This window comes from Catharus ustulatus, chromosome 1, assembly GCF_009819885.2.
Source record: "Catharus ustulatus isolate bCatUst1 chromosome 1, bCatUst1.pri.v2, whole genome shotgun sequence".
NCBI classification, from domain to species: Eukaryota; Metazoa; Chordata; class Aves; order Passeriformes; family Turdidae; genus Catharus; species Catharus ustulatus.
The window spans coordinates 2,683,359-2,707,579 of NC_046221.1; the positions used below are offsets into that span (position 1 = coordinate 2,683,359).

Here is a 24,221-nt window from a genome sequence, read left to right on the forward strand (position 1 = left end):
CCAGCCCCGTTCCCAGCCCGGTCTCCACATTCTCAGCCCCATTCCCAGCCCGGTATCCCCATTCCCAGCCCGTTCTCCCCGTTCCCAGCCCGCTATCCCCATTCCCATCCCGGTATCCCCATTCCCAGCCCCGTCTCCACATTCTCAGCCCCATTCCCAGCCCCGTCTCCACATTCTCAGCCCCATTCCCAGCCCGCTATCCCCATTCCCAGCCCCGTTCCCAGTCCGGTATCCCCGCTCCCAGCCCGGTCTCCCCGTTCCCAGCTCCATTCCCAGCCTGTTCTCCCCATTCCCAGCCCGCTCCTCCCGCTCCTCCCGCCGCCGTCCCGGCGTTCCCCGCGCGGCCGCTCCGCTCCGCTGCTGCCGCCGCCTCGCTGGTGCGGCGGGCGGGGCCGGGCCGGGCCGGGCGGAGCGGGACGCGGAGGTCGCGGGGCGCCGGGGGAAGGGAGGTGAGCATGGGGGATCCTGGGGGGACAGGGGGACAGCGACCCTGCTCCTCATCCTCCTCCTCTGCCCCCGAGCCCCCCGCATCCCCGCTCTGGGATGTGTGCGGGGGGCAGTGAACTGGGAGGGGAGCGGGTGAGCTCGGGGTGCTGGGGAAGGTTTGGGGTGTGATGGTGAGCAAGGAGATGTGTGTGTTGGGGTCCTGTGGCACGGATATAGGATTTGGGAGTTCCATGCTTGAGGGGTGGAGGAGGAGGCGTGGGCTGGGTTGGGGTGAGCAGGGATAACGGGAGGGTTTGGGAGCTGCGGGATGGGGATGAGGTTTTGGGATGTGTGGAGGGCCTTGTCAGCACAAAGCTGAGCCCTGAATGGGGGAATGAGTGTGATTGCTTCCGAGGTTTGTTGAAGAGTGGGGGAAAGGGGTTCTTTGGGGATTTTAGGATGCTCAGTGTGGGTAGGAGAGGCGTGAGTAGGGTGTAGTTCTGTATAAAGTGAGTGGAACAGGGTGGGTGTGGGATGGGTCCTTAGTGAAGGGACAGGGATGAGCTGCTGAGCTTGGGGATTCAGGGGAATGGGGTGGGGGAATATTTGGGAATGGGTGAATGGCTGGTGTTTGTGGGAGATGAAGGTGGGGCAGAGCCTCAGAGCATCACAGAGTGGTTGCAGTGTGGTTTGGAGGATTGTTGGAACAGTGGGATTGATGTGGGAGCTGGATGCTGGGCTTGGAGGTTTGTGTGTGCTTTATTTCTGGTAATCCACCGGAGTGTGTGCAGACAGATTTGTGATGGTTAGGGTTTTCCACATGCTTCCCCTTGGGGATAAGAGTAAACCTAGAGGATTTATAGGAGCCTAAAAGCTCTGGATGTGCACAAATCCTGTGTTAAATTTTGAGATAGCAGCGTGTTTTTATTCACTGCTCAGTCTGAAGAGTGGGTCTGGGGGCTCTGTAGCTGCTCAGCACTGCTGGGGACTTGGAGGGAGATCAGGTGGATACTGGTGCAATCTTAGAAAATGAGAAATTTAACAGTGTTCTGGGTTTGTTTTTTTATATATCTGAGAAGAAGATAAACTCCACTTTGTGCTCCCTCAGGGGTGTGATAAATCTCCCTCATGAGCCACATCCTTGTTGGGTGAGACCCAAAGCAGCACTGGAGCTGCAGCTCAGGTTTGGTGTTTGATGAGTCAACCTGAATCTCTTTGATGTTCATCCCACCTGAGATCCCTCTGGAGATCACCTGCCTGAGGAAGGATGCTTCAGTGCAATAGCTGTGGTCATAAATCAAGCTGTCATGTGTCCAAAAAACTTCAAATTCTGCTTCAGGGCCATGGTAACATCTGCTGAAGCTTTTGGCTCTTCCTTCAGCAGGAAGGTCAAGAGTGGACAAAACAGATGGGTTGAAGCTGGACACCTCTAGAGAGCAGGGAAATGTGTCTCTGGACAGCGAGAGTTGAGAGAAACACTGGTCACATTTTTTGGGAGGATTGTGCCATTCTTGGAAGGAAAGCTGCTTTTGATGGTGGGGTAATTTCTGAAATAACTGGGTTTTTGATAAAATTCCCCTTATGAACTCTGCACTGGTTGGCACTTGCTTTCACAGCCTTTTGAGCAGATTGTTTTCTAAGTCCAGGCAATAAAGCAGGAGTTTGCTGAGCATTTGGGGAAGCATGGCCTGGTGAGTTGGGTGTAATCTCCTTACTCAGAGGAGCTTGCATAACACACAGTAAAGTGCAGGAGGTCTGATTGAGGCTGCCTTGATAATCCCTGCACAGCCATGAGAGTTGGCTGCTCCCTGGGAAGTGAGGGGAGGGGAAATTGTGCTCCAGGTCACTTAGATACACTGCAGAATTGCTTTTTCTGAGATTGGTGCTGTTGGTGTGAGTCTTGCACCAGACAGTTTTACTCAGAAGCACTGTTGGATGTATAGGTGCTTCAAGAAATGAAAAAAACAACTTTGTTTCCTTCAGTAATAAACTATGACTTGTTCTTCTGAAATAACTGCTTGAAATACTTGCCAAGGTTGTGCTTTGTGCCAGAACAGGTCAGATGCTGACACGTTATCAGTTGTGAACTCTGCAAGATGTGAATGCAAAGCCTCGAGTTCATTGTCCAAGTTCAGAGCCAAGGTCAAAGATCTGCCACGTCCGGGCAGCTGCAGATCTTTGGGCTGCTGATGGTGTGCAAACAGAGACTGCAGGAGGAAAGGGCAGCCAGGGTGACACAGTGACAGCACTCTGCTTATGTACACACCTTGATCACCCCTGGTTAAAATTCCAAGGGCAGTGCCATCGCTGGCTGTCACCAAAGCACCACAGCTCTGAATCAGCTGATGGGAAGGTAGCAAGGGCTGTGCCAAAGGAAAGCCCAGAGCCTCATTGGTGGCTGCATTTTCTGTGGAAGGAGTGTGGACTCATTTAGTGTGGAAGTTTTCCTGGTGGACACCTGATCTTTCTTTCCCAGACCAAAGGATCCCTTTGATGGGCAGCTGGTAGTGGCAGCATTAGGCACTGCAGCAGGAAGGTTTGTGTGTCTTGGAAACTTGGAAAACTTCATATGTGCACTTGGTTAACTGTAGGTGATGTTATCCTTGGTGTTTAATAGGAAATAGAGATATTGAAATTCAAACTCTTGCTGTTAGTGGCATAGGGAGCTGAATAATTTCATGGGCTGGGTAGGTTTTAGAAAATGATTTCTCAGTTTGGTGCTTTTTGATTGTCCTGATCATCTTCTGGCTGTTTTGGAGTTATTTTGGAGCTAAACTTCATCAGCATTGCCAACCCTTCACTCTAAAACTGCAATTCTGAGCAACTGCACTTACTAGTTCATATTTCTTGGGTTTAACTTTCTCATAAAAGTTTTCTGCACTGGTTTATCAATGGCTACAAGCACATTGAGGATTGATGGGATGTTTCAAACTGATATATAATAATCATGATTATTTTTGAAATTCCTTTTGATGTATGTTGAAGTTGGTGAGCTTAGTTTGCTTTTACAACTTAAATGACAGAACTGTGAGAGGGATTGTGGGAAAAAAAATCACATCTAATTCTTTAATCTCCATTTGAAAAGTTCAAGATAACACTTCTCCAGAGATGTCTGATCTTCTGTAGTTTTAATCTGCTCTTCTAAGGAAACAAGTTTTGTGCCATTGTGCTTTTCTGCTAATTCCTCTGATAATTATCCTCTGATAATTGCAGTTGCTTTAACGGGCTGGCACCTTGGACAGAGGGATGATTCCCAATTTCTGTGGGAATGGTTCCTGTAGGGCAGAAATGAGCCCCTCTTGGTGCTGCCTGTGGCAAGAACTCAGCCCTTACCAGACATCAGGAGAGTTTGTGGTGCCTGAATTAGAAAAGGTTTTGCTCTCTGGACTTCTCAGACAAGAAAAGCTTGTCCTGATGAGCCACATTTCAAAGACACTTTGAGCATCCTAATGAATTGTGTGATACAGGGCTGGTCAAAGCAGTTTTTCTATCAAAAGTTTGAGTTCACAAAGGGTTTTTTTTTTCTTCCTTTATTTCCCCAGTGCTTTATTTATGTTTGCCTGAAGCCAAGTAAATGCCTTTGGTTTTCCTTTTTTCCCCTTTTTTAAATTCCTTGAGTTGTTTGTGATAATCCCTTAAAATCTGCTGGTTTAGAGCTGCTTTTTTACTGATACAATTTATGACTGGGGCATCATAAATATTTTGCATATCATGAATGAGTCTAGAAATGAATATATTGATTAAGAAAAGGAGTTGTTTGTTTTCCTTCAGGCAAAACACTTCCCAGGAAATGTGCTCCCACTTCACAGGAGACCTGATGGTAAATATGCATGTAAATACAGGTAATTAATTAAGTTTTAAATCTGATTTTGAATGAGTTCTTTCTGATTCTCTTTCAGAGATGATATGAAGTGCTGTTAATCCTCTGACACTGTGCCCTGGATCCCCATGGTATGTCTGAAGGACACATCTCTGCATGTTCTCAATATGCCAGGGGAAGCCCAAGAATAACTTTCCACGGGAGTTTGTGACCTCTTAAAGAGGAAGAAGTCAAGAGAGGGCAACTTTTATTCTATATTTAGCCCTAGGTGAGTCTGTAAAAAGAACCTGACAGGCTCTAGCCTAAAATGTATTTTTGGATTTGTGTGTTACACTAGGAAATAGAGAAGTGCCACACTCAGGCAGCTTTTTGGAGCTCCAGTGGGGATGCAGAACATCAGTGGGGCTTAGCAGCTTCCACAAACACCTGTGAGAGCTTCACTCAGCATTTCTTATGCTTTGGGCAAAGCAGGAGGGAAAACAGGTGGATTATTCCCCTACCAAATAATTAAAAATAATTCTCCTGCCTTCCCTTTTAACCTGAGAGGCAAGAATTGGGCACAGCCATGAGCTCTGAGAACAATTTGGTTGCCTTGCAATGGCAGAGGTGTCACCAGAGGTGCTGTTCAGTTCCAGTGCTGAATTGATTCTCATCCTGACACATTCCTGCCTGGAATTTTGGAATGAATTTACTTCAATCTTTAATTTCCAGTTTGTCCTCATAAATACTCCCATGGAGAAGGTGATTTGATTCTCATCCTGACACATTCCTGCCTGGAATTTTGGAATGAATTTACTTCAATCTTTAATTTCCAGTTTGTCCTCATAAATACTCCCATGGAGAAGGTGATTTGACTCTCATCCTGACACGTTCTTGCCTGAAATTTTGGAGTGAACTGACTGAAATCTTTCATTTCCAGGTTGTCCTCATGAATACTCCCGTGGAGAATGTCCATGATCTTCTTTGCCTGTGTGGTGAGGGTGAGGGATGGGCTTCCCCTCTCAGCCTCCACAGATTTCCACCTCAACCAGGACTTCCTGGAGTGCAGGAAGAGGCTGAAGGCGCTGTCCTCGATCCTGGCGCGCTATCCCAGCCGGGGCACGGCGAAAGGACGGAACCTGAGCATTCAGTGAGTCCCTGCTCTGCTCTGCTGGGCGTTTTTTGCCTTTAAATTTGGAAATCATGCTCTTGGGGATTGGTATTCTACTGAAATAATACTGTGGGTATGGGCTGCAGTGCCTAATTGCAGTGGGAAATCCCACAGTGCTTGTCTAGGGTGTGAACTGCAATGATTTTGAAGCTCAGTGTAGTGAGCATGGGCTTAGTTATATATTTATATATATTTATATATATTTATATATATTTTAATATATTTTATATGTATATTTATATATATTTATATATATATTTATATATTTATATATATATTTATATATATTTATATATTGATATATATATATATATTTATATATATATTTATATATTCATATTTTTTATTTTGGATGTTAATTTGTATAAATATACTTACATGACATTTATTTTATGCCATATTTATACAGGTTTCATTTTGCACTTAGATTTATCCATATACATTTACACATTACACATATGCATTTATACACATGTTTACATATGCATACACAATATTTGTACATGCACACACACAATATTTACACATATATATTTATATACACATAAACAATATTTGTACATATTTATTTATATATTTATATACACATACACAATATTTATACATATTTAGTGATATATATACATATACACACAATACTTATATGTATTTATATACTTATATATGCATACCCAATATTGCTACATATTTATTTATATATTTATATATCCATACACAATATGTACACCAATTTAGTTATATATTTATATATACATCCACAATATTTATACATATTTATTTATATACTTATATACCTATACACAGTATTTATACCTATTTAGTTATATATTTATACCTTTTTTTTCTTATTTTATTTATATATATCTGGCCCATTTGAATTTTCATTTTGTGTAGCAAAAAGCCTCCTGTTCAATGTGCTTGTTACTCTTAGCAATTGGAGTATCATGGATTTCTACAAATCCTTTTAAGAATGCATCCAGTTACCTTGGAATGATTTAGTTGAGGAGAAGAAATTTATTAAAGAAATCACAGAGAAAGAAATGAAGAAATTTGTTTAAACTCATCTAAGAAGTGAGTTTTAGCTTGTGATTGCATTTCTGGTGAGCAAATGGAAGAAAACTTTAAGTGACGCAAGATAAAACTAAGCATCCCTTTTTGGGGGAGTTAAAAAAATGCATAAATTTACACTGAAACAGTTGGAAAAGCAGAGATTTTCACCTCAATTCCTCTTCACTCAAAGCAAACCTGTGCCCTTTGATGCCTGCTGCCTTTTGATCTGTGCTGTGTGCAGCAGCTCAGCCCTGGCTCTGCAATGAGAGCAGTGCAAATGGATCCATGGCAAAAGGGCCATAAATTATGGGCAGCTTGGAAAAGGTGGTAGGGCAGGCATGGTGTGGATTGCAGCAGGAATGTGGGGAAGCTCCCCAGTGGAACTGGGCTGGCAGAGCCAAGCAAAACTGTAAATCCCAAGTGTACAGTACAGTAATTTCACCATTATAAGCCGCACCATTTTGACTAAAATTTTAGTCCAAACCTGAAAGTGCGGCTTATAATCAGGTGTGGCTTATATATGGACAAAGAATGGAAAGCTACTGTTTTAGTTTGGAGGACAGGTGTCTGCTGAGAAAGGCAGGAGCTTCTCTTTGAAATGGAGAATGTAAACCCCCTCCCTCCAAATTATTATCATTTTGAAATCAAGGGGCTCTCAGGCAAAGATATGGGAATTAGGAATAACAGTTCTTTACTAGGGAAATTAAAATAGAAATACAGCACTACAAAGAACAAACCCCAAACCCTGACACAGTCAGAGTACAACCTGACACCCGTCAGGCAGGGTGTTGGCAGCAGTCCCATCCCATGGTGGCTGCATCCTCCTGCAGTGACAGATGTGGCTCAGTTGGAGCAGTGCTCCTGTACAAGGTGCAGTTTCCCTCCGGAGCTCCAGTGGGGATGTGGAGAAATCCGGTTTTCCTCTGGAGTCCAGTGGAGAAAGGGGCTCCCTCAGTGTCCCAAAACCTCTGTTTTTATCTTGGTAAGAAATGTTGGGCCCTTCCCCCTGGCTGGAGCAACTCCCAATGGGATGCAGTAATTTTATCAGTGCCACAGTGGGACTCAATGGCCATGAGCAGAAAATGACTGGCTGGAGGAAGGATGGGTTGTGAAAAGATAAAGAACAATGCCCTGCCTGGTTTCAATGGATGCCCATTAGCAGAATATCTCCCACGGAGATCAGGATCACTGCCCCACCCTCAACAGATGGTGATAGAACAGATACCTTTGATCACACTCTGTATTGTAACATGCAGCTTATAATTGTGAAATTACTGTAAATAAAAATGTGGTGAAAGAGAAACCATGAGTGTGAAATGAAGATGGGATAAAATACAGGAACAGTAGGAAGGAGACAAATTGTTCAGTCTCCTAACTTGGGTGTTAAACTGATTTCCTGCTGACAAGTGGCTGGGCTGCAGGGGAAGAGATCCCTGAGAAATCCTGAAGGTTTAGACCATCTGCATGTGGAAACTTTTACAGAAATATGGATTCAGTTTAGAGGAGCCCCTTTTAGAGTAGAATTTTTATTGTGCTGTAGCAGGAAGTGTTTGAAAATCTTGGGTTGTGCAAATTAGCAAATATTTCTTGCTGTTAATATCATGTTGCCATGTTCAAGGGAAGCAAGGAATCCATCTGCTTCCTGGGAGTAAACTCTGTTGCTTTTACTTTTTTTCTTGCATTTTCTTTCAAAATTGGTTTGCTGACCACCTAGGTTTTTATTAATGTGTTTTAAAGCCAGCCTGGGAAAAGAATGTCCTCGATTTGTACTGATGTACCAATTTAATAAAGTCTGTGTTGTGCTCTTAAAGTGCTCAGGCATCTTGGATGAGTTAAGAATAAATAATTGTGTAAGAAAAAATAGATCTACAGGAATTGCAGGACTCTGACAACAACAAAAATCCCTTTTATTTCACAGTCTGCTCTCCCAGCTCAGTCTGTACATTGGGTTCTGACAGAAAGCTCAAGTTCATCCTCACGTTCAGCAGGACTTTCACCTTTTTATGTTGATGGGATTTTTTTTTTCAAATTTCTATTTCAGTTTCCTTTCTGCTGGGGATATTGCCTGCATGGCAATCTGTTCCAGCAGCTACTCAACCATCATGGCCTTCTGCTTCCTGGAAGAGCTTCGCTGGGAATTCGCTGCTTCCTACAACACAAGGAGCATCAATTCAGCTTCCAGACCATATGCTTTTATTGAATTTGGTTTGTAACTTTGTTCTCTAATAGCAAAAATCCTCTCTCTGCCAAATTGATGGTGTCAAACATCATCTACTGATGATAAAAGTGACTCTGGGTGTGCCTTTGCCTGCATGTGGAGGAGGAGGGGGAGATCTTAATGCCCTAAACTGTTGGAGGATTTGGTTTGGAGTTCCTCAGAGTTCATCTATTATGAACAAAATGCTGTGGTGATTGATGAACAAGCAGAGAAGAAAAAAGAAATTGATACCTCAGACACTTTCTGACTTAATTAAAAAAATGTGATGAGTGGAGACAGATGAGTACAGGAAAATAGGGAGACAGAATAGATTATTATGGGCTTTATTTCTGGCATGACTTGGAGTCAGAATATTTCAGAACCATGCCCAATGGTTCTTTTTTAACCTGAAATAATTCCTTTTCTTGCCAAGTAGCAGCTGCTCTACTGAGCCTCACACCTTTGAAAGACACAATTCCCTTGCAGTGAGAGTTTTCTGGAAAAGGATAATATCCTGCAGTGTGTTTGCACACTTCAGTCCAGATTTCAGACTTAAAAACTTGAGAAATCCATCAGGAAAGCTTCTTCTAGAGTCATCTTAGATTTTGGGTGCATTCCCTGCAGACCACATTACAGTCAGGATGTAATTTCATATTGAGATCCACATTACTCTTTTTTTTTTTAACTTGAGTAGGAGTTGGGGAATTTCTACCTCTTTCAATTGCATAAAGCTTATTTTTTAAAGAAAAAATAAATTTCTAAAATAATTTTTACTGTTACACTTTATTAAGTTACTGAGTGCCTAATATTGCTGTGTGGTTATTTATCTTCTAATATTGCTGTGTGGTTATTTATCTTCTTTCCTGTGTTTGGATCTAAGATGCACTTGATGCTCAAGTGGGTAGTAACAGATAATTTTTATTATTTTTAGAGTAGTTATTAGGAGAAATGAGGGAGGGGAGGCCCTGGTAAAGGTTCCCAGATTTGCTGTGGCTGCGCCTGGATGCCAAGGCCAGGTTGGACAGGGCTTGGAGCAGCCTGGGACAATGAAGATGTCCCTGCCTATGGCAGGGGTGACACTGGATGATCCTTAAATCCCTTCCATCCCAAACCTTTCTATAAAACACCTACAAGAAGTATTTTTGTTCCCTAACCAGCAGTGGAATTTTATACCTGAACCCAGTAAGAAATGAACTAAAGAAATTAAAACCATCAAAGAGAACACCACGCTAGGATAAAACATCCCCACAATTCAAGTTTGAACAACACCAAGGATTAATTAAGAGGTGATTTGAGCAGCTTTTCCTGTTGTTTCAGATAACATCATTCAGAAGGTGAAACAGCATTTCAACAGCAGCTGTGGCTCCCGGGCCAGGGCCAGCTGGGAGAGGGTGGAGGAGGAGCTGCAGCTGCAGCCCCCAGTGCAGCTGCAGCTGGAGAACACAGAGCTGCTCAACGGGCTGAGCAATGGAGGGCATGCAGGAGGCCATGTGGAGGTTGGTAAGTCACTTCTACACCAGGTGACAGAGACTTCCCCACCCTGCACATGGCAGGAAAACACCTGGGCTGTTGTGTACCCACAAATGTTTGTTTGTGTGGTGTGTGTGAAACAAAAAAAGGCTTTTTGCTGTTGTAGTAAACAACATATGGGCTTTACATTGCAGCAGGTAGGCTGCTGTGGTGTCTTTTTCCAACCTCACAGCTTCCTCTCTGTATGGAAAATATAGGCTGGGCTTGATATTTTCCATGTGGAAATCTCTTCCCTTAAAATCCTTGTTTGTTCAGATTTCTAAAGAAGCTCCACTGATTCACTGCTTGTTGCAAACTCGTAATGAAAGAGCTGTAATTACAGACTGAATGAGTTTCTTCAGCCTTGAGGGAAAAGATGAGAAAAATAGGAGCTGAGGGTAAAACTCTTGTTCCCACATTGTCTGCCTTGAGTTGTTCTCCCTTCTTTGCTTTTTCCTTTTACCTTATTTTTTTAAAAATTTAATCCATTTGACTAAAATTCTGAAAGAGGCTTTGTGTATCTGTATAAATAACACAGAGGCTTGACAGGGACCTTTTTTATAACAAAACCTGATGTTTTAGCTGCTTTTGAAGTACCAGCCTCTATTTCTTTATTATAAAAATGCTACCTCTTCCTTGTGTTTCAGTTGCACAGTCAAGGTCCTGCCTACCTCCTCCACAAATTAAATCATAGAATTATTTAGGTTGGAGAAAACCTTTCAGATCATTGAGTCCAACCAGAAACCAAACCCTGCCAAGTCCAGCACTAAACCATTCTCTATTTTAATCCTATTAGCACGGTGCTTTAAATGCAGCTGCTTGTGTGGGAGTGCCATGAGCTTGTATTTCCTTTTTTTTTTTTTTTCCCTGTTGTTGTTGCTGGCATATGAAACACTAATAAAATTAAGTTCCAGTTGCTCAATCTTATTTTTTGTGATAGATGAGCTGGAATCTAATTTGACATAGGTATTTTAAATTAGAATATGGAAGGGCACTGGCCAGGAGGAATTAAAAATAGAATGGAAAGCACTTTATTTGCCAGTCAGATCTGTGAGTGCTCCTCAGAACTGTGCTTGAAGGTTAAATCTTTTCATGCTATGACAAGGCTTAGAAATTCTTTCCACTTTTTAAAAAAAATTTGAGCAGCTTCAGTGCCAGTAAATATTTGTGATCTAGTCTATGTCCACAGATCAGAAATATATTTTCACTTCCCTCTTACTCCTGATTGCTTTCCTTTACTTTCCATCTGGCTTTTTTATTTCTGGCTGTTCTCTCTGGTCTAACCCAAATACTCTCACAGATTGTTCTGTCTTTATTTTAAGGATCATGTTTATGATCATCTGTTTGCCTCCACTGGAATCAGCTTTCCTGGCTTGTGTCTCTCTCCTCTCATCATTCCCTCCCAGCTGAATCCCACTTTGCTGCTCTAAGTTTAGCTGTGTGCATAGTGTTTGTTCCATATTGATGTTATTTATATGATGGCTCTGCCCTGCAAGAGACCGTTTGAAATGCTGCAGGAGAGCAGAATTGAATTGTGACTGCACTCCCTGGTGCAGATTGATCGATGCAGGGATGATCCAGACATCCCTCTCCTCACATGGCTGGAGCTGCTCCTGGCCTCCTTTGAGCTGGGTGAGCTCATCCTCTGGCTCCTCAGTTTGGTGTGAAAAGGGCCAGAAAAGTCAGGGCAGCTTTGTCCTTGTTACATTCATGAGAACAAGGGATTTTTCCCTTCTTGCTTCCATTCTTTCTGCTGCCTGTTCTTCCCTTTGTTAACTAAACCCTTCCCTTGTACCCTTGATCAACACCCCCACAGCCCTGGCTGCTGCTCAGAGCTCCCTCCTGGCAGTGTGGGCACAGCAGGGGCTGTGTGCAGGGCAGGGGGGCTCTGAGGAGCTCTCTGTGGGCAGGGAGGGCTGGCACATCACAGCTGCCTCTGGGCAGCAGCAGAACAATTTGTGCTCCTTGTCCTGTGAGCGAGCTGGTGAATCCTGCAGCTCCCCCTGATGAGTGTTCTTCATCTTCCACAGGCACAGGGAGTCCTTCAGAGGCTTTTCAAGCTGTCTTGCTCTCTGCCTTTTATGTGTTTGTATTTTAGTTTGGGCTGTGATTTCATTTCTCACTCCTGGAGCTCTTTCTGCAGAGCTTTGAGTGCCTCAGTGTCCAGCCTTGTGCTGTGCCTGCAGGAGGCAGATCCAAGCTGCTGCTCACTCTGGTGTCTCCCTCCAGTGAAATGGCCACAAGCCTCTGCCAGAAAATCTTTTATGGGCAGAGGTTTCAATTTCTTCACTGTGTGAGGGTGTTTGCAGTTACTCTGTGCATGTTCAAACCTGCTGGTGCATCAGCCACAGCTCCCAGGTTTCTGTGTTCCTGTGCTCTGAAGTGCTTGAAGAGTCAAATCAATGTGAAGCCTAATTAGTGTTTATTTGTGCTTGTGCAGAGTTGTGCTGTGTTGGACTGAGTGTTTGAACTCTTCTTTCCCCTTATTTAATGCAATACATCATTCCAGTATGAAATTCTCTTTTTAAAATATGACTGACTTCACCCAAGGAAGTGAAATGATTTTCCCTTAGCAGAAGCCATCTCACTTCTCTGTGCAATTTCAGTTTGTGAATTAAACCTCAGAGTTTAACAGCACAAATAAATCTCTGCAGCAAACCATTTCAAGACCAGCTTTCACAGAATCTGAACCCTGAGCAACTGGATGTTTTAATCTCCCCTGCATCTGTGACAGCAATTCTTTTTATCTTCCTGGACTAAAAAAATGTAACTTTTACATAATATTTCATGCTGCAGAAGCTAAATATTGAGACCTACATTCTTCTTCCCTAGGGACTGGGAACTCTTGGCATGTGTAGTTTGCAGATCCTGCCCAATGAGTGACATTTGTGTTTAATAATTAAAATTAGAGAGACATTTTATGCCTCTGAAGTAAACCTTAGAATTTGAGGAAGAGAAACAGTCTTTATTAGGAAATATCTGTGGGAGGGGTACACATATATATAGCTGCAACATTAATTAATCCAAGTAGGAAGTAGGAATAGCAGGAAAAAAATAGAAGGAAACTGAATTCTGGGGTCAGTGAATGAATAAAGATGCTGCTCCAAGTTCTTTTGAAATGTCACTGTATAGCAAAAGAAAAGCCAAATTACCTTTGAGTGACAGAGTTACTCTCACCATTCTGTCTGTTATAATGCTCCCTAAAGTGACACATATCACATTGAGTTGATACAGTTCCTTTTGCAGTTGCTTTGGAGCTGAAATTATGGATGTGTGAGTGCATGCCAGACAAATTAATTACAGAGACATGGATGAAAGGTGCTTTACATCCCTGTATTAATTTGGCACCAGAGTTTTTTAAATCCATCTCTCAAAATGTGGCTTGAAGGAGAAGGCAGGAGTGTTTTCCTCTCTGAAACCACGTGGTGGCTGTTGTGGTGTTTGATCTGTCACTCCAAAGGAAGGCAGAGGTGCAGTTTATCTGGAATAAACTGTCAGGATCTGGATACACACAGGGAGAAGATCCTGAGGGCTGCAAGGTTTTCTTGAGGGCTCATTCATTCTCTCCTCTGTCTTGGGGACATTGGTGCAGGAGAAGATCTGAATTTGGTATCAGAGCTGCAAATTATCATTTTTTATTAAACTGACAGTGTCCTACTTGTAGTGATCCAAGGGCAGGGATGAAATGTAGGTGAGGAACAAGGTGTGGAATCTGTTGATGAGCAAGGGAGGGAAAACTGGAGGTGGGCTCTTGGACAAGCCTCAATTAAAGACAGCAGGTTCCAAAGCTAAGCACACATTTATGATAATTGCTTTGACCTTAATTAGGGATGTATCAATGAGATTATCCTGCAGAATTGCTGCTCAGCAGTGTGGGTGTTAAGTAGAGAGAAGGTGAGAAAGGAAGGAGGGAAATAATTCACTACCTGGGAAATGTGGGCAGCCTGAGCCCTCAAAGTGCCAGTGGGAAGAAATAATTACTGGTTAAGGAGGAGATGAACTGCTGCCTTGTTGTGATGGGTGGCTGAAATGTAAGCCCTTCCCCAAATCTTTGGGTGGTGAAAGCCTCTGGCTTTTCTGCTGACCTGTGAGGAGTGCTGAGCATCCTCATCTGCTGGAATAAACAAAAAAATTACCTATGTGCACCATAGCAGAAGGCATTGATGCCAAATAGGTCAAGAAAAAGTCTGTTGCTGACCTGTTTAAAAATACCCCAGAGCTCTTGATGATTTCTGGATGTGTGAAGAACTGAATACTGCAATACAACAACAAAAAAAGGTTTCTGTTCATAATCAGTGTTCCCTGCAGCAAGCATGAAAAGTCTTGGAAGTGTTTAAAACCCATGTGAGGTAACAAAAGATTGAAAGTAATAGTGCAAACTTTCACTGATGTCTGTTTTTTATTTCATTTCAAGCCCCTACTTACAGAATGCAGCCTGTGACACCCCTGGGGATTCTGTCCCTTGTTCTGAACATCATGTGTGGAGCTCTGAACCTCATCAGAGGAGTTCACCTGGCAGAATATTCCTTCCAGGTAACCCTGAGTGCACTCACACCTGGGAATCAGGGAAAGGCAGAGTGTTTGGGTCACAGGGATGCTCAAGGGTGGCTGTTCTGCCCCTTAGCTGAGCACACATCTTTCCACAAGAAGTGTTTTGTTTCTCCAGGCAATGCACAGTTGGTTGTTCACCTGCTGCACCTTGTGTATTTTGCTGTGCCTCACAATATTCTGCTTTTTATTCTTATTCTGAGAAATATTTCATTTTTTTTCTCCATTCTTGTATTTTATTTTAGATCCTTTTCTGAAAATTATTTTAAACAAGCATGAGACTGTAAACAACTTTAAAAAAGGGAAAAAAAAGTGTCCTGATTGTATCCTGACACAGTTTTATTTAGCAGGAACTGTCACATAAGCCTCAGTTCTTGGTGTCTTATCCAATGATATTGATCTTGGTGTTTAACACTGTTACAGTCAATCAACATAAACTGGGATAAGAGGTTCTTGACTATATTTATAATCTTCTCAAATATCAAGCAGCACTTGCTAAAAGCTGTGCCTGACGTGGTTGTCATTTCTTTTAATCCCAACAGGAGGACCATGAAGGAATTGGAAATGTGATAGCTTTTCTTCTACCTTTTCTAGCCTGTGTTTTTCAGGTATGTTAACTGCAAATAAAAGTTTTTGCTGATTATTTTGCTGTTATGATTCACAGGACAGAGCCATTTTCAGCTGGGCAGAGGTTTTTAATATCCTACCTAGGTGATTCCACTGATTTATTCCAGTGAAGTGGCACAAAAGCGGTTCAAGGCACATTTTGACCCTTGGAAAATTGCATTTTCAGGCTTTTTCAGTGCTTCCACAGTCAGAGGGGTCTGGATGTGATGGATAAATGCCATCCCAAAAATGGTTTTTTCTCAAAGGGATGGACCCCTGTCAGTGTCAGACTTAGGGATGGACTTTTGGAGCACAACCACCTTGAGGACTGAGCAAAAATTGCACAGCAACATTATTGAAAATAGTGTAACTTACATGAAAAATTACATTGAATCCTGGTGCTTCCTTAGATTTTTTTCCATAATGGGGATATTTTCTCTCACCTTACATAGAAGAGTTTGAATGAGCAAAATTCAACATGCTCCAAATTGTTTTTTCTTGAAAGGTTTATTGAATTCCTAAAAAATCCCACAGCCTTTAACTTGAGGGCAATATATGCTGGAAAATCTTCAATTTTTTGCCTGGCATTGCAGAAAGGTGCTGCAGTTTTGTTTCCAGGAATAACTGATGCTTACAGTGTATTCATTGGATCATGATTTGGGGACCACTGTCTGCAGACTTTGATGTATTTCTGAGATTATTTGTTGCATTATGATAAAATTTAGGGTCTTTCAGCTTTCTTACACCTTTGCTCATGGCAGAGATTTGAGGTGAAGAGATTAATTTAGATCTAATGTATTTATTTCAATCTAATAGATGAAATTCAATCTAATAAATTAATTTAGATGTAAATACTTGCTGCAAGTTGTTTGTCACAAAGAAAGGCTCAGTGCTGCTTTTTTTTCCCTGTGAGTACCTGAAGCTGAATCAAGGAGAGTTCTCTATTCTCCTTTTCAGTTATAGCAGCTTCTTCCCAAAATGCCTGTGCACGTTCTGACCTCTGCTTGTGCCATCAGCGCAGTTGGGAATTGTGACCTGAGGTGACAAAGGCTGATCTGTCACTGCCTGAGGGGAAAAAGTGACTCCTCTCAGCACTGGGAGCTTTTAATTTTCTCCTCTGAGGGTTTTGCTCTTCACATGCTGAGTAGTTGGGTTCCAGCTGTGCAATTCCCAGCTGGATCCCTGGATTTGTGCAGGGGTCAGTGCTAACTCTCCCTCTCTGCTCCTTTTGCAGTGTTACCTGTACCTCTTCTACAGCTCAGCCAGGAAGGTGAAGACATTTCTGCTCCTTTTCTGTGTCTGTTCCTGCAACATCTACTTGTATGGATTAAGGAACCTCTGGCAAATCTCCTTCCACATAGGAGTGGCTTTTCTTTCCTCTTACCAGATCCTGACAAGGCAGCTCCTGGAGAAGCAGCCTGACTGTGGTGTATGAAAAAAAAAACCAAAACAACTTGGGGTTTGCTACTCTGTTTTTACAACTCTTTTTTGTATTCACTTGGCCAAAAATAGCTCAGAGTGTTTTTTAACCAACCATGGCAATGGTTATTGCAAGGAGAGCAGTTCCAAGCAACTTGGGATAAGCAGGTCAGTCTTGCCCTGCTGCTGCAAATACTCAAACTGTGCAGTAAAACAAAGGTGGAGTGGTGGGTGACATTTTTGTCCCTAGAATTGTGTAGATGATGGGGTTTGCTGTAATTAGGTGAGTGCAGTATCAGTGGGAAAAATGCTGAGGGTGAGCTTCAGGGTCATTTTTCTAGATTTGGAAGGACAGGAAAAGGCTGTCTATAAACCATAAAGTCTATAAATATCTCCTTGGCTGAGCAGCACATTGCAGTTAAGTGTGTGCTCATGGGTTAATTGCAAATATGCTTGGGGCAGCAGAAAATAATCCAGGTGGGTGTGAGTGATCTGTCAGCACTTGTGGCCTTTGTTTCCTTGGCTGAGGTCACTTTTAGGATAAGGGCAATTCCATGTTTCCTTAGTCTGTATTGATAATAAATCTTCCAAGCCTATTTATGACAGGCCACTAACTCCTTCACCTGTTTTGTTTTGTTTTGTTTTTAAATTAGCTGGTGATTAGAAAGCCACTTCCAAGGAATGGAAAGCAAGAGCAGGTTCTCTTTGTTCTGTAAAACACCTGTGATTAATGGTGGTGAGTTCTTACACTCAGATGAGTTTCTGAGTGTGCACTTTGGAGCAGGGGACTGCAAGGCTGGAATTCCCAACCTGTGCTGCACTGGCAGTTCTGCTCTGTCATGGTTTGAGGTGCACAGGGCCATTTTAGGGCATAGATGAATAATTTAGGCTGGCTGTTAAAAAAACACATAGCAGTTTGATGCAGCTGTCCTGGAGGGGTTGTAGAGATTCAAACTGAGATGTAGAGAGCTGTAGGTGTGTTACTGTGGAATTACAGTCCTAAAATTTCCTTTTATTTTTTTTTCTTTCTGGTCATCTCCAAGTCTTTCACCAAAGATTTATTTTTCCTCTCACATAGTCTCTACCTCCGGTTGCAAAGAGATTAACATGCAGCAGAGTTGTCTTTTTTCTGCAGGAACTCTTGACAAAATTCCTTTCTTTTATCTCAGTGAGTTTTCCTGCAATCTCAGGATGCAAACATGAGGATCAGAGCAGAAATTGGTGCTGCTGTACCTTGGAAGCACTTCTGGATGCAGCTGACTGCAGCAACAGCATCCATGGGCAGCCCATGACAACCTGGACAGTTTCTAGGACATCAGGAGATTTAGTGCCAGAGCTTTTCCCAGGAGGAAAATGTAGGGATTTCTTTTTCACTGCACTTACTGTAACAGCAACGTGATAAAAACCTCCAGACTGTGAGGAATAGTCTGGTAGGAATGGTGGAGGAATATTTTAGCCAGGCATTTAAGGACACAGCTCGAGCTGTGTGCCATAAGGGGAAGGTTTTCTGTTGTAAGGGAGTGGATTGAAGTTGTTTGTCTGTCATTACCCCAGTTTTCTGTCAGAGCAAGTGGAGAAATGAAGCCACAATTCAACCACTGTCCTTGATGACCCCACAGATGTGAGGGGTTTTGTACTGTTAATTTTCCTGCTATTCAGTCCCAGTTTTGCTTGCTATGATACTTTTGGAGACTGCAGGGAACTCAGCCACGAGTTAAAAAAAAATCTCCAAAAATCTGACACTTTCAGGATAATGGATCTGATGACTGGTGGTGTTTTCCAGGAACATAAATTGGATATCAACCCACTGGATTCCTGTGGGGAAAGAGTGAAACATTTTATACTGCAGACAGACAAAACTTCATGGAAAGGACTTGAGGACAGGAGCCAATCCCTGCTCCTGCCTTTTTATCCTCACTCTGGCTAAGGAGTCCAAAAGAGCTTTTCCTGTTTCTCCTCCTCTGGCCTGAGGCACACAGAGATTTACAGCTGGGATTCCTCAGCCTTGTAGGGAGCTGATGGCAAAAATTGTGACATTCCTGATGCTTCCAAGTGCTGTGTCCTGACCCAGCTCCATCCCTGAGCCAGGGGGTTTGGGCAATTGTGCAGTTAACAGAGTGGAGAGGGGTGAAATTCAGCTTTTATTGAATTGGTTTTCCTAAAAACATTTCAGTAAAATCAAACCAAATCAGTTGGTTCAGTTCTGCCTTTGCCTAAACTTCTCTTCTTTTGCTTTGTGGATTTTTGGGGAATGTGAGTGAATTTTTAGATCTTTTCTACCCAATGACAAAGCTCTGTTTTGGTGTTGGTCTTAATCCCTTTGCAACCTTTTATTTTCCTGTAATATGTGTAAACCACATTAAGAAATCTACATGGATTAGTCTGTGTGCACTTTGTAGGTTTGGCTTGGGATTCCAGGAGGCAGAGCACACAGAGTTTAACCTATTTTTATTTTTAATTTGGTAATTATCCCACATCCACACAGTATTTATACAGTTAAACATTTTCTCCTGGCAAAACAACAAGAGGAATAGAATAGTTTACATTGATCTCAGTGTTTTAAGATTTAATAAAAAAGAATGACTTGCAGTTCAGCACACAAAATCTGACTCATAATGTGGGATTTTTCCTGTGTTGAATCAAATCCCCAAAGAGGAAATCATCCCTTTTTGTTCAACTTTAAACTGGTTAATGTGGTTTGAATTGCATCTCCTTCATTCTGTCACTTTGCAAGATAAGTCCTTTGGAAACTTTTCCTCACCCAGCAGCTCAGCACAGGCAAACTGGCAAAGAATAAACTTCAATCATTTCCAGATTTGCTTATTCACTTTAAGAAGCTGGTAATTCTCTGGGCTTTGTTTTGTTTTTGTTTTTGTTTTTCCAAAGACCTGTTGAGTTTGTAGAAGGTGGGCTGGTACCTTTTTAGACATTTTTGCACTGTATTAATAATTGAACCTGTGTAAATGTGTATAAAATCATTTTGCATGTATATGTATATATGTACATATATCTAATAAATGGCTTTTTTTTGTAATGGGTGTTTTCACTCACTGTTTGGAATTTATTGATTACATGAGAAGCAAGGTTGATCAATCATTTCGTTTTTGCAGGCACTTTCAGCAATCTCTGTGGCCAATTCATCACCTATATAAAAAAAATACAAATAGATTTATAAATGCATGTATAGAAATTTAGTTATCCAAGCAGGGGATTGCAGGAGGCTGTGATAAAATCTCTTTGTAGCTTTAACAACCCTGCTTTTTATTTTCAGGGACTCTGGGAGGCTTTTCCTGCAAAGCTTGTGTGTTGAAGTGATGAAATGAGATGTAAAACATCCCAAAGGGGCCTTTCCAGCTGCCTGGCAGGGAGTAGTGGGGATGGGGCAGTGTCCAGGTGGATTTTTAGCCTTAATTAAAGCAGGCCTGTTAATTAGTGTGTCCCTGCTAAGAGCTTGTGGACTTTTTTGGGGAATTTCAACCACCTTTGGTAGTGGCTCTGAAGACACTAACTCACCAGCTTTAATTAATGTGACAGAAAACTCAGCTTTCCCATCACTGGAATGGGCTCATGTGTGGGGAACATGCTTTGTGTGACAGGACTCAGAGAATTCTCTGAATCAGGAACCAGAAAATAAAGCAAAAATCAAAGAGCTGGAAGAAATCAGGCTTGTGGAAATACTGGTTCACATTTTTCTGCTTTTTGCTTCTCCACAGGATATCTGATGGCTTCAAACTGACAGAGGGCAGGGTTAGATTAAATGTTAGAAATAATTCTTCACTCTGGGGGTGCTGAGGCCCTGGCACAGGGTACACAGAGAAGCTTTGGCTGCTCCTGGATCCCTGGAAGTGTCCAAGGCCAGGTTGGACAGGGCTTGGAGCAACCTGGGATAATGGAAGGTGTCCCTGCCATGACAAGGGTGGCACTGGATGATTTTAAGGTCCCTTCCAAGCCAAACCACTCTGGGATTCTGTGGCAAAAGCAAAACAGTGCTCAGAGAGAGGGAGAAGCCCCTGGAGTGAGGAGAGGCAGAGCAGGGGGTGGGAATCAGAGAAGGGGATGGCTGGGGAGGGAGGAGAGAGCCTCGTTCTTCTGAGCTGCTCTGCCCTTTGAAAGCCAGATGTTATTTTTGTTCTGTAAATAAATGATTGCTCAAAGCATGTTTCTCCACATGATGCCAATAGAGGGGAACAGCAGCCTCTCCCTTTCTTCTGTGGTGAGGGGAGAAAGCAATTAGAATTCCTTTCTCTTTTGAAGATGCTGATAAAAGGAGGTGGGAGGATCAGAGGGTCCCTGTGCCGAAAGAGAAACAACTCCTAAGGTGATAGAAATACATGTTTTTATTTCAAACAAAGCAACTCCACTTCTGCTGACTTTCAAAGGTGACCCAGTTGCATGGAAAAACTGTGTGTGAGGGGGAGAAAACCACAAAAATCATAAAAACAGGGACAAGTGAAGTGTCCACCCCAAGGGGTCATGGCTTTAAAAGCCCTGGGCCACTTGTCCTAAACTCAGGGCAGGGCTTGGAGCAACCTGGGATGGTGGAAGGTGTCCCTGCCCAATGGGATGATCTTTAAGGTCCCTTTCAACCCAAACCATTCTGGGATTCTGTGATTCCCTTGGGCTATTTTTCTCCAGCCCTTGGAAGAATCCTTTGCAAAGTACAGTAATTTCGCCATTATAAGCCGCAGCATTTTGACTAAAATTTTGGTCCAAACCCAGAAGTGCGGCTTATAATCAGGTGTGGCTTATATATGGACAAAGAATGAAAAGTTGCTGTTTTAGTTTGGAGGATAGGTGTTTGCTAAGAAAGGCAGGAGCTTCTCTTTGAAATGGAGAATGGAAACCCCCTCCCTCCAAATTATTATAATTTTGAAATCAAGGAGCTCTCAGGCAAAGATATGGGAATTAGGAATAACAGTTCTTTACTAGGGAAATTAAAATAGAAATACAGCACTACAAAGAACAAACCCCAAACCCTGACACAGTCAGAGTACAACCTGACACCCGTCAGGCAGGGTGTTGGCAGCAGTCCCATTCCATGGTGGCTGCATCCTCCTGCAGTGACAGATGTGGCTCAGTTGGAGCAGTGCTCCTGTACAAGGTGCAGTTTCCCTCCGGAGCTCCAGTGGGGATGTGGAGAAATCCGGTTTTCCTCTGGAGTCCAGTGGAGAAAGGGGCTCCCTTAGTGTCCCAAAACCTCTGTTTTTATCTTGGTAAGAAATGTTGGGCTCTTCCCCCTGGCTGGAGCAACTCCCAATGGGATGCAGTAATTTTATCAGTGCCACAGTGGGACTCAATGGCCATGAGCAGAAAATGACTGGCTGGAGGAAGGATGGGCTGTGAAAAGATAAAGAACAATGCCCTGCCTGGTTTCAATGGATGCCCATTAGCAGAATATCTCCCACGGAGATCAGGATCACTGCCCCACCCTCAACAGATGGTGATAGAACAGATACCTTTGATCACATCCTATATTGTAACCCCAGACAGTTGCCCACACCCAGATGTGCGGCTTATAATCAGGAAATTACTTTCATTATGCAGGAGAAGACATTAACATCCCCAATCCCATATTTCATGGGCTCTTGCAGGGAAATTCTAGACAAATCAGGCAGAAAGTTCAGCCCTGAGATGCTTCAGTGCCCAGCAGAGGGCAAAGCAAACAGGAAGATTTCTCCAGGGAGCTACCACCTCCTCCAGCTGTGGTTGCCTTGGGTGGGAGCAAAGGGCACAGACCTGGCCTGGTTGGCCCCAAAATTTTCCTCTTTACCTGCTGGATGGGGTGAAAACCCCAACCAAGCTGCAGTGGAGGTGCTGAAGAAACCCGTGCAGGTTCCAGCAGAGCCCTCTGTGTTTGGTGGGGTTCAAGGTGCCCTGAGTGCTGCTCAGAGGATGTGACAGAACAAAAACAGCTGCTGAGGTGACAGGGACTGGCCAGTGGCAATCTGGCAATCCCTCCTGGGTTTGCTGTCTGCACTGGGGGTGAGCCAGGTTTATGGACAAGTGCTCACCTCTGCCAGGTAAGGGACAGGTTCTCCCTCAGCCAGGGGAAGGTTAGATTAGGTTTTAGGAGAGGTTTGGTTTTGGTTTTTTTTTGCTGGAAGGGTGGTCAGGCACTGGAATTGGGGAGTTGGAATTGCTCAGGGGAGTGGTGGTTGGGAAACACTCAGGTGATGCAGAGCAGGAACCTCTGGTGCTGGAGGCATCTCAGAGCTGGCAGCTGGGTTTTTGGGTTGGACTCAGAAACCAAAATTCCCCTGATGAGGCACAACCACAGAATCAAGGAGGCTGAAAAAAAAACCTCCAAGGACTGAGTTCAACACCATCAACTCCACCACTAAATCCTGGCCCAAAGTGCCCCACCCACACCTTTTTTGAACACTTCCAGGTTCCTGTGCTGGTGGCACTGAAGCTTCTGCTTTGTCTGGCCCAAATTTAAGTAAAAAGTAATTTTTATCCTTTTTGGAGCTTTTTGCTGGCTTGTTCTGTGGCTGCTGGGGCTGGAGGGAGCAGTGGGGAGCAGCAGCACTTTGGGGTTAATGCACTGATCCAAGCAGGGAGAGCCTTGCTCCCTCCATTCCCAGGGCTCCTTGGCTGCTCCCTGAGCTCACACAGGATTTCCTGATCCCCCCAAGCATGAGCAGGTACTTAAACCTTCCCTGCAGGTTCTCAGGGCCAGCTTGGATGGGCCTTCCAGCAGCCTGGGCTAGTGGAAAGTGTCTCTGCCTTGGAACTTTGATGATCATGAAGGTTTTTCCCCAAGCCAAACCATTCTCAGATTTTGTGATTCCATGATAGCAAGGAATACTTTGATTAAAAAAATAAAAATATTGAAACAATCTTCTTCTGGAGCTTTCTGCTTCTCCCTTTTCCAGGCACTGGGAGGCAGCAGTGCACAAGGCTGGAAGGAAGCTGACGGGGAACCTGCCAAATTTTGTACCTGCTGCTCCTACAAATGCTGCACTTTCCCCAGCAGATTTTTTTTGTAGGATTCCTGAAACGGAGATCAAAAACCCTGGAGATTTTAGCAGGATCACTTCAGGGCTGCAAACCTGCTTACCTGGCAGGGCTGAAGCAAGAAGTCACTGCAGCTTTTATTTTTTGGTTTTGCTTGTCTTTGAGGAACAAAGCCTCGCTCTTTGTGCTGAGTATTGGCACTCCTGGTCTGAGCCCTGGGGTTTTGTTCTCAGCCTGAGGGGCTCAGGAAGGGACTGAATCCAAACATTCCTGCTCCTTAATCCATCTGCAAAGCTGAGTTCTGGAAAGGGCCTTGAGGCAAAGCCTTGTTTCCAAAACTGAAAAATGGGCAAGGGGTGATGCTGCCCTTGCCAGCTGTGCCTCAGCAAGAGGAGGTGGCACAGAGTGCCAGGAACAGGGCAACAGGAGGGATTTTCCCAGCTTAATCCCACAGTAAATTTGAGGAGTAAAGGGAAGCTGCCTGGGGAGAGTCCTGTCTGCATCTGCCACAATTTGCTTGCTTCTGGTATCACCTGTGG

General features: G+C 43.4%; 1 protein-coding gene across 2 annotated transcripts; it reads left to right on the top strand.

The window, feature by feature from the left end:
• Positions 1-405: 405 nt before the first annotated feature.
• SEC22C (SEC22 homolog C, vesicle trafficking protein) lies at positions 406-19,759 on the top strand. 2 transcript variants are annotated; one of them, XM_033069365.1, is made up of 8 exons: positions 406-449; positions 4,326-4,514; positions 5,166-5,375; positions 8,488-8,651; positions 9,961-10,143; positions 14,567-14,685; positions 15,243-15,308; positions 16,541-19,759. In XM_033069365.1, exons 3-8 carry the CDS (start codon positions 5,194-5,196, stop codon positions 16,739-16,741), a joined length of 915 nt encoding a protein of 304 aa, XP_032925256.1. In that variant the 5' UTR covers positions 406-449; positions 4,326-4,514; positions 5,166-5,193; the 3' UTR covers positions 16,742-19,759. The 2 variants fall into 2 exon arrangements, with proteins under 2 accessions (XP_032925256.1, XP_032925267.1); XM_033069376.1 differs by having other exon boundaries at positions 412-449; positions 4,326-4,377.
• Positions 19,760-24,221: the final 4,462 nt, after the last annotated feature.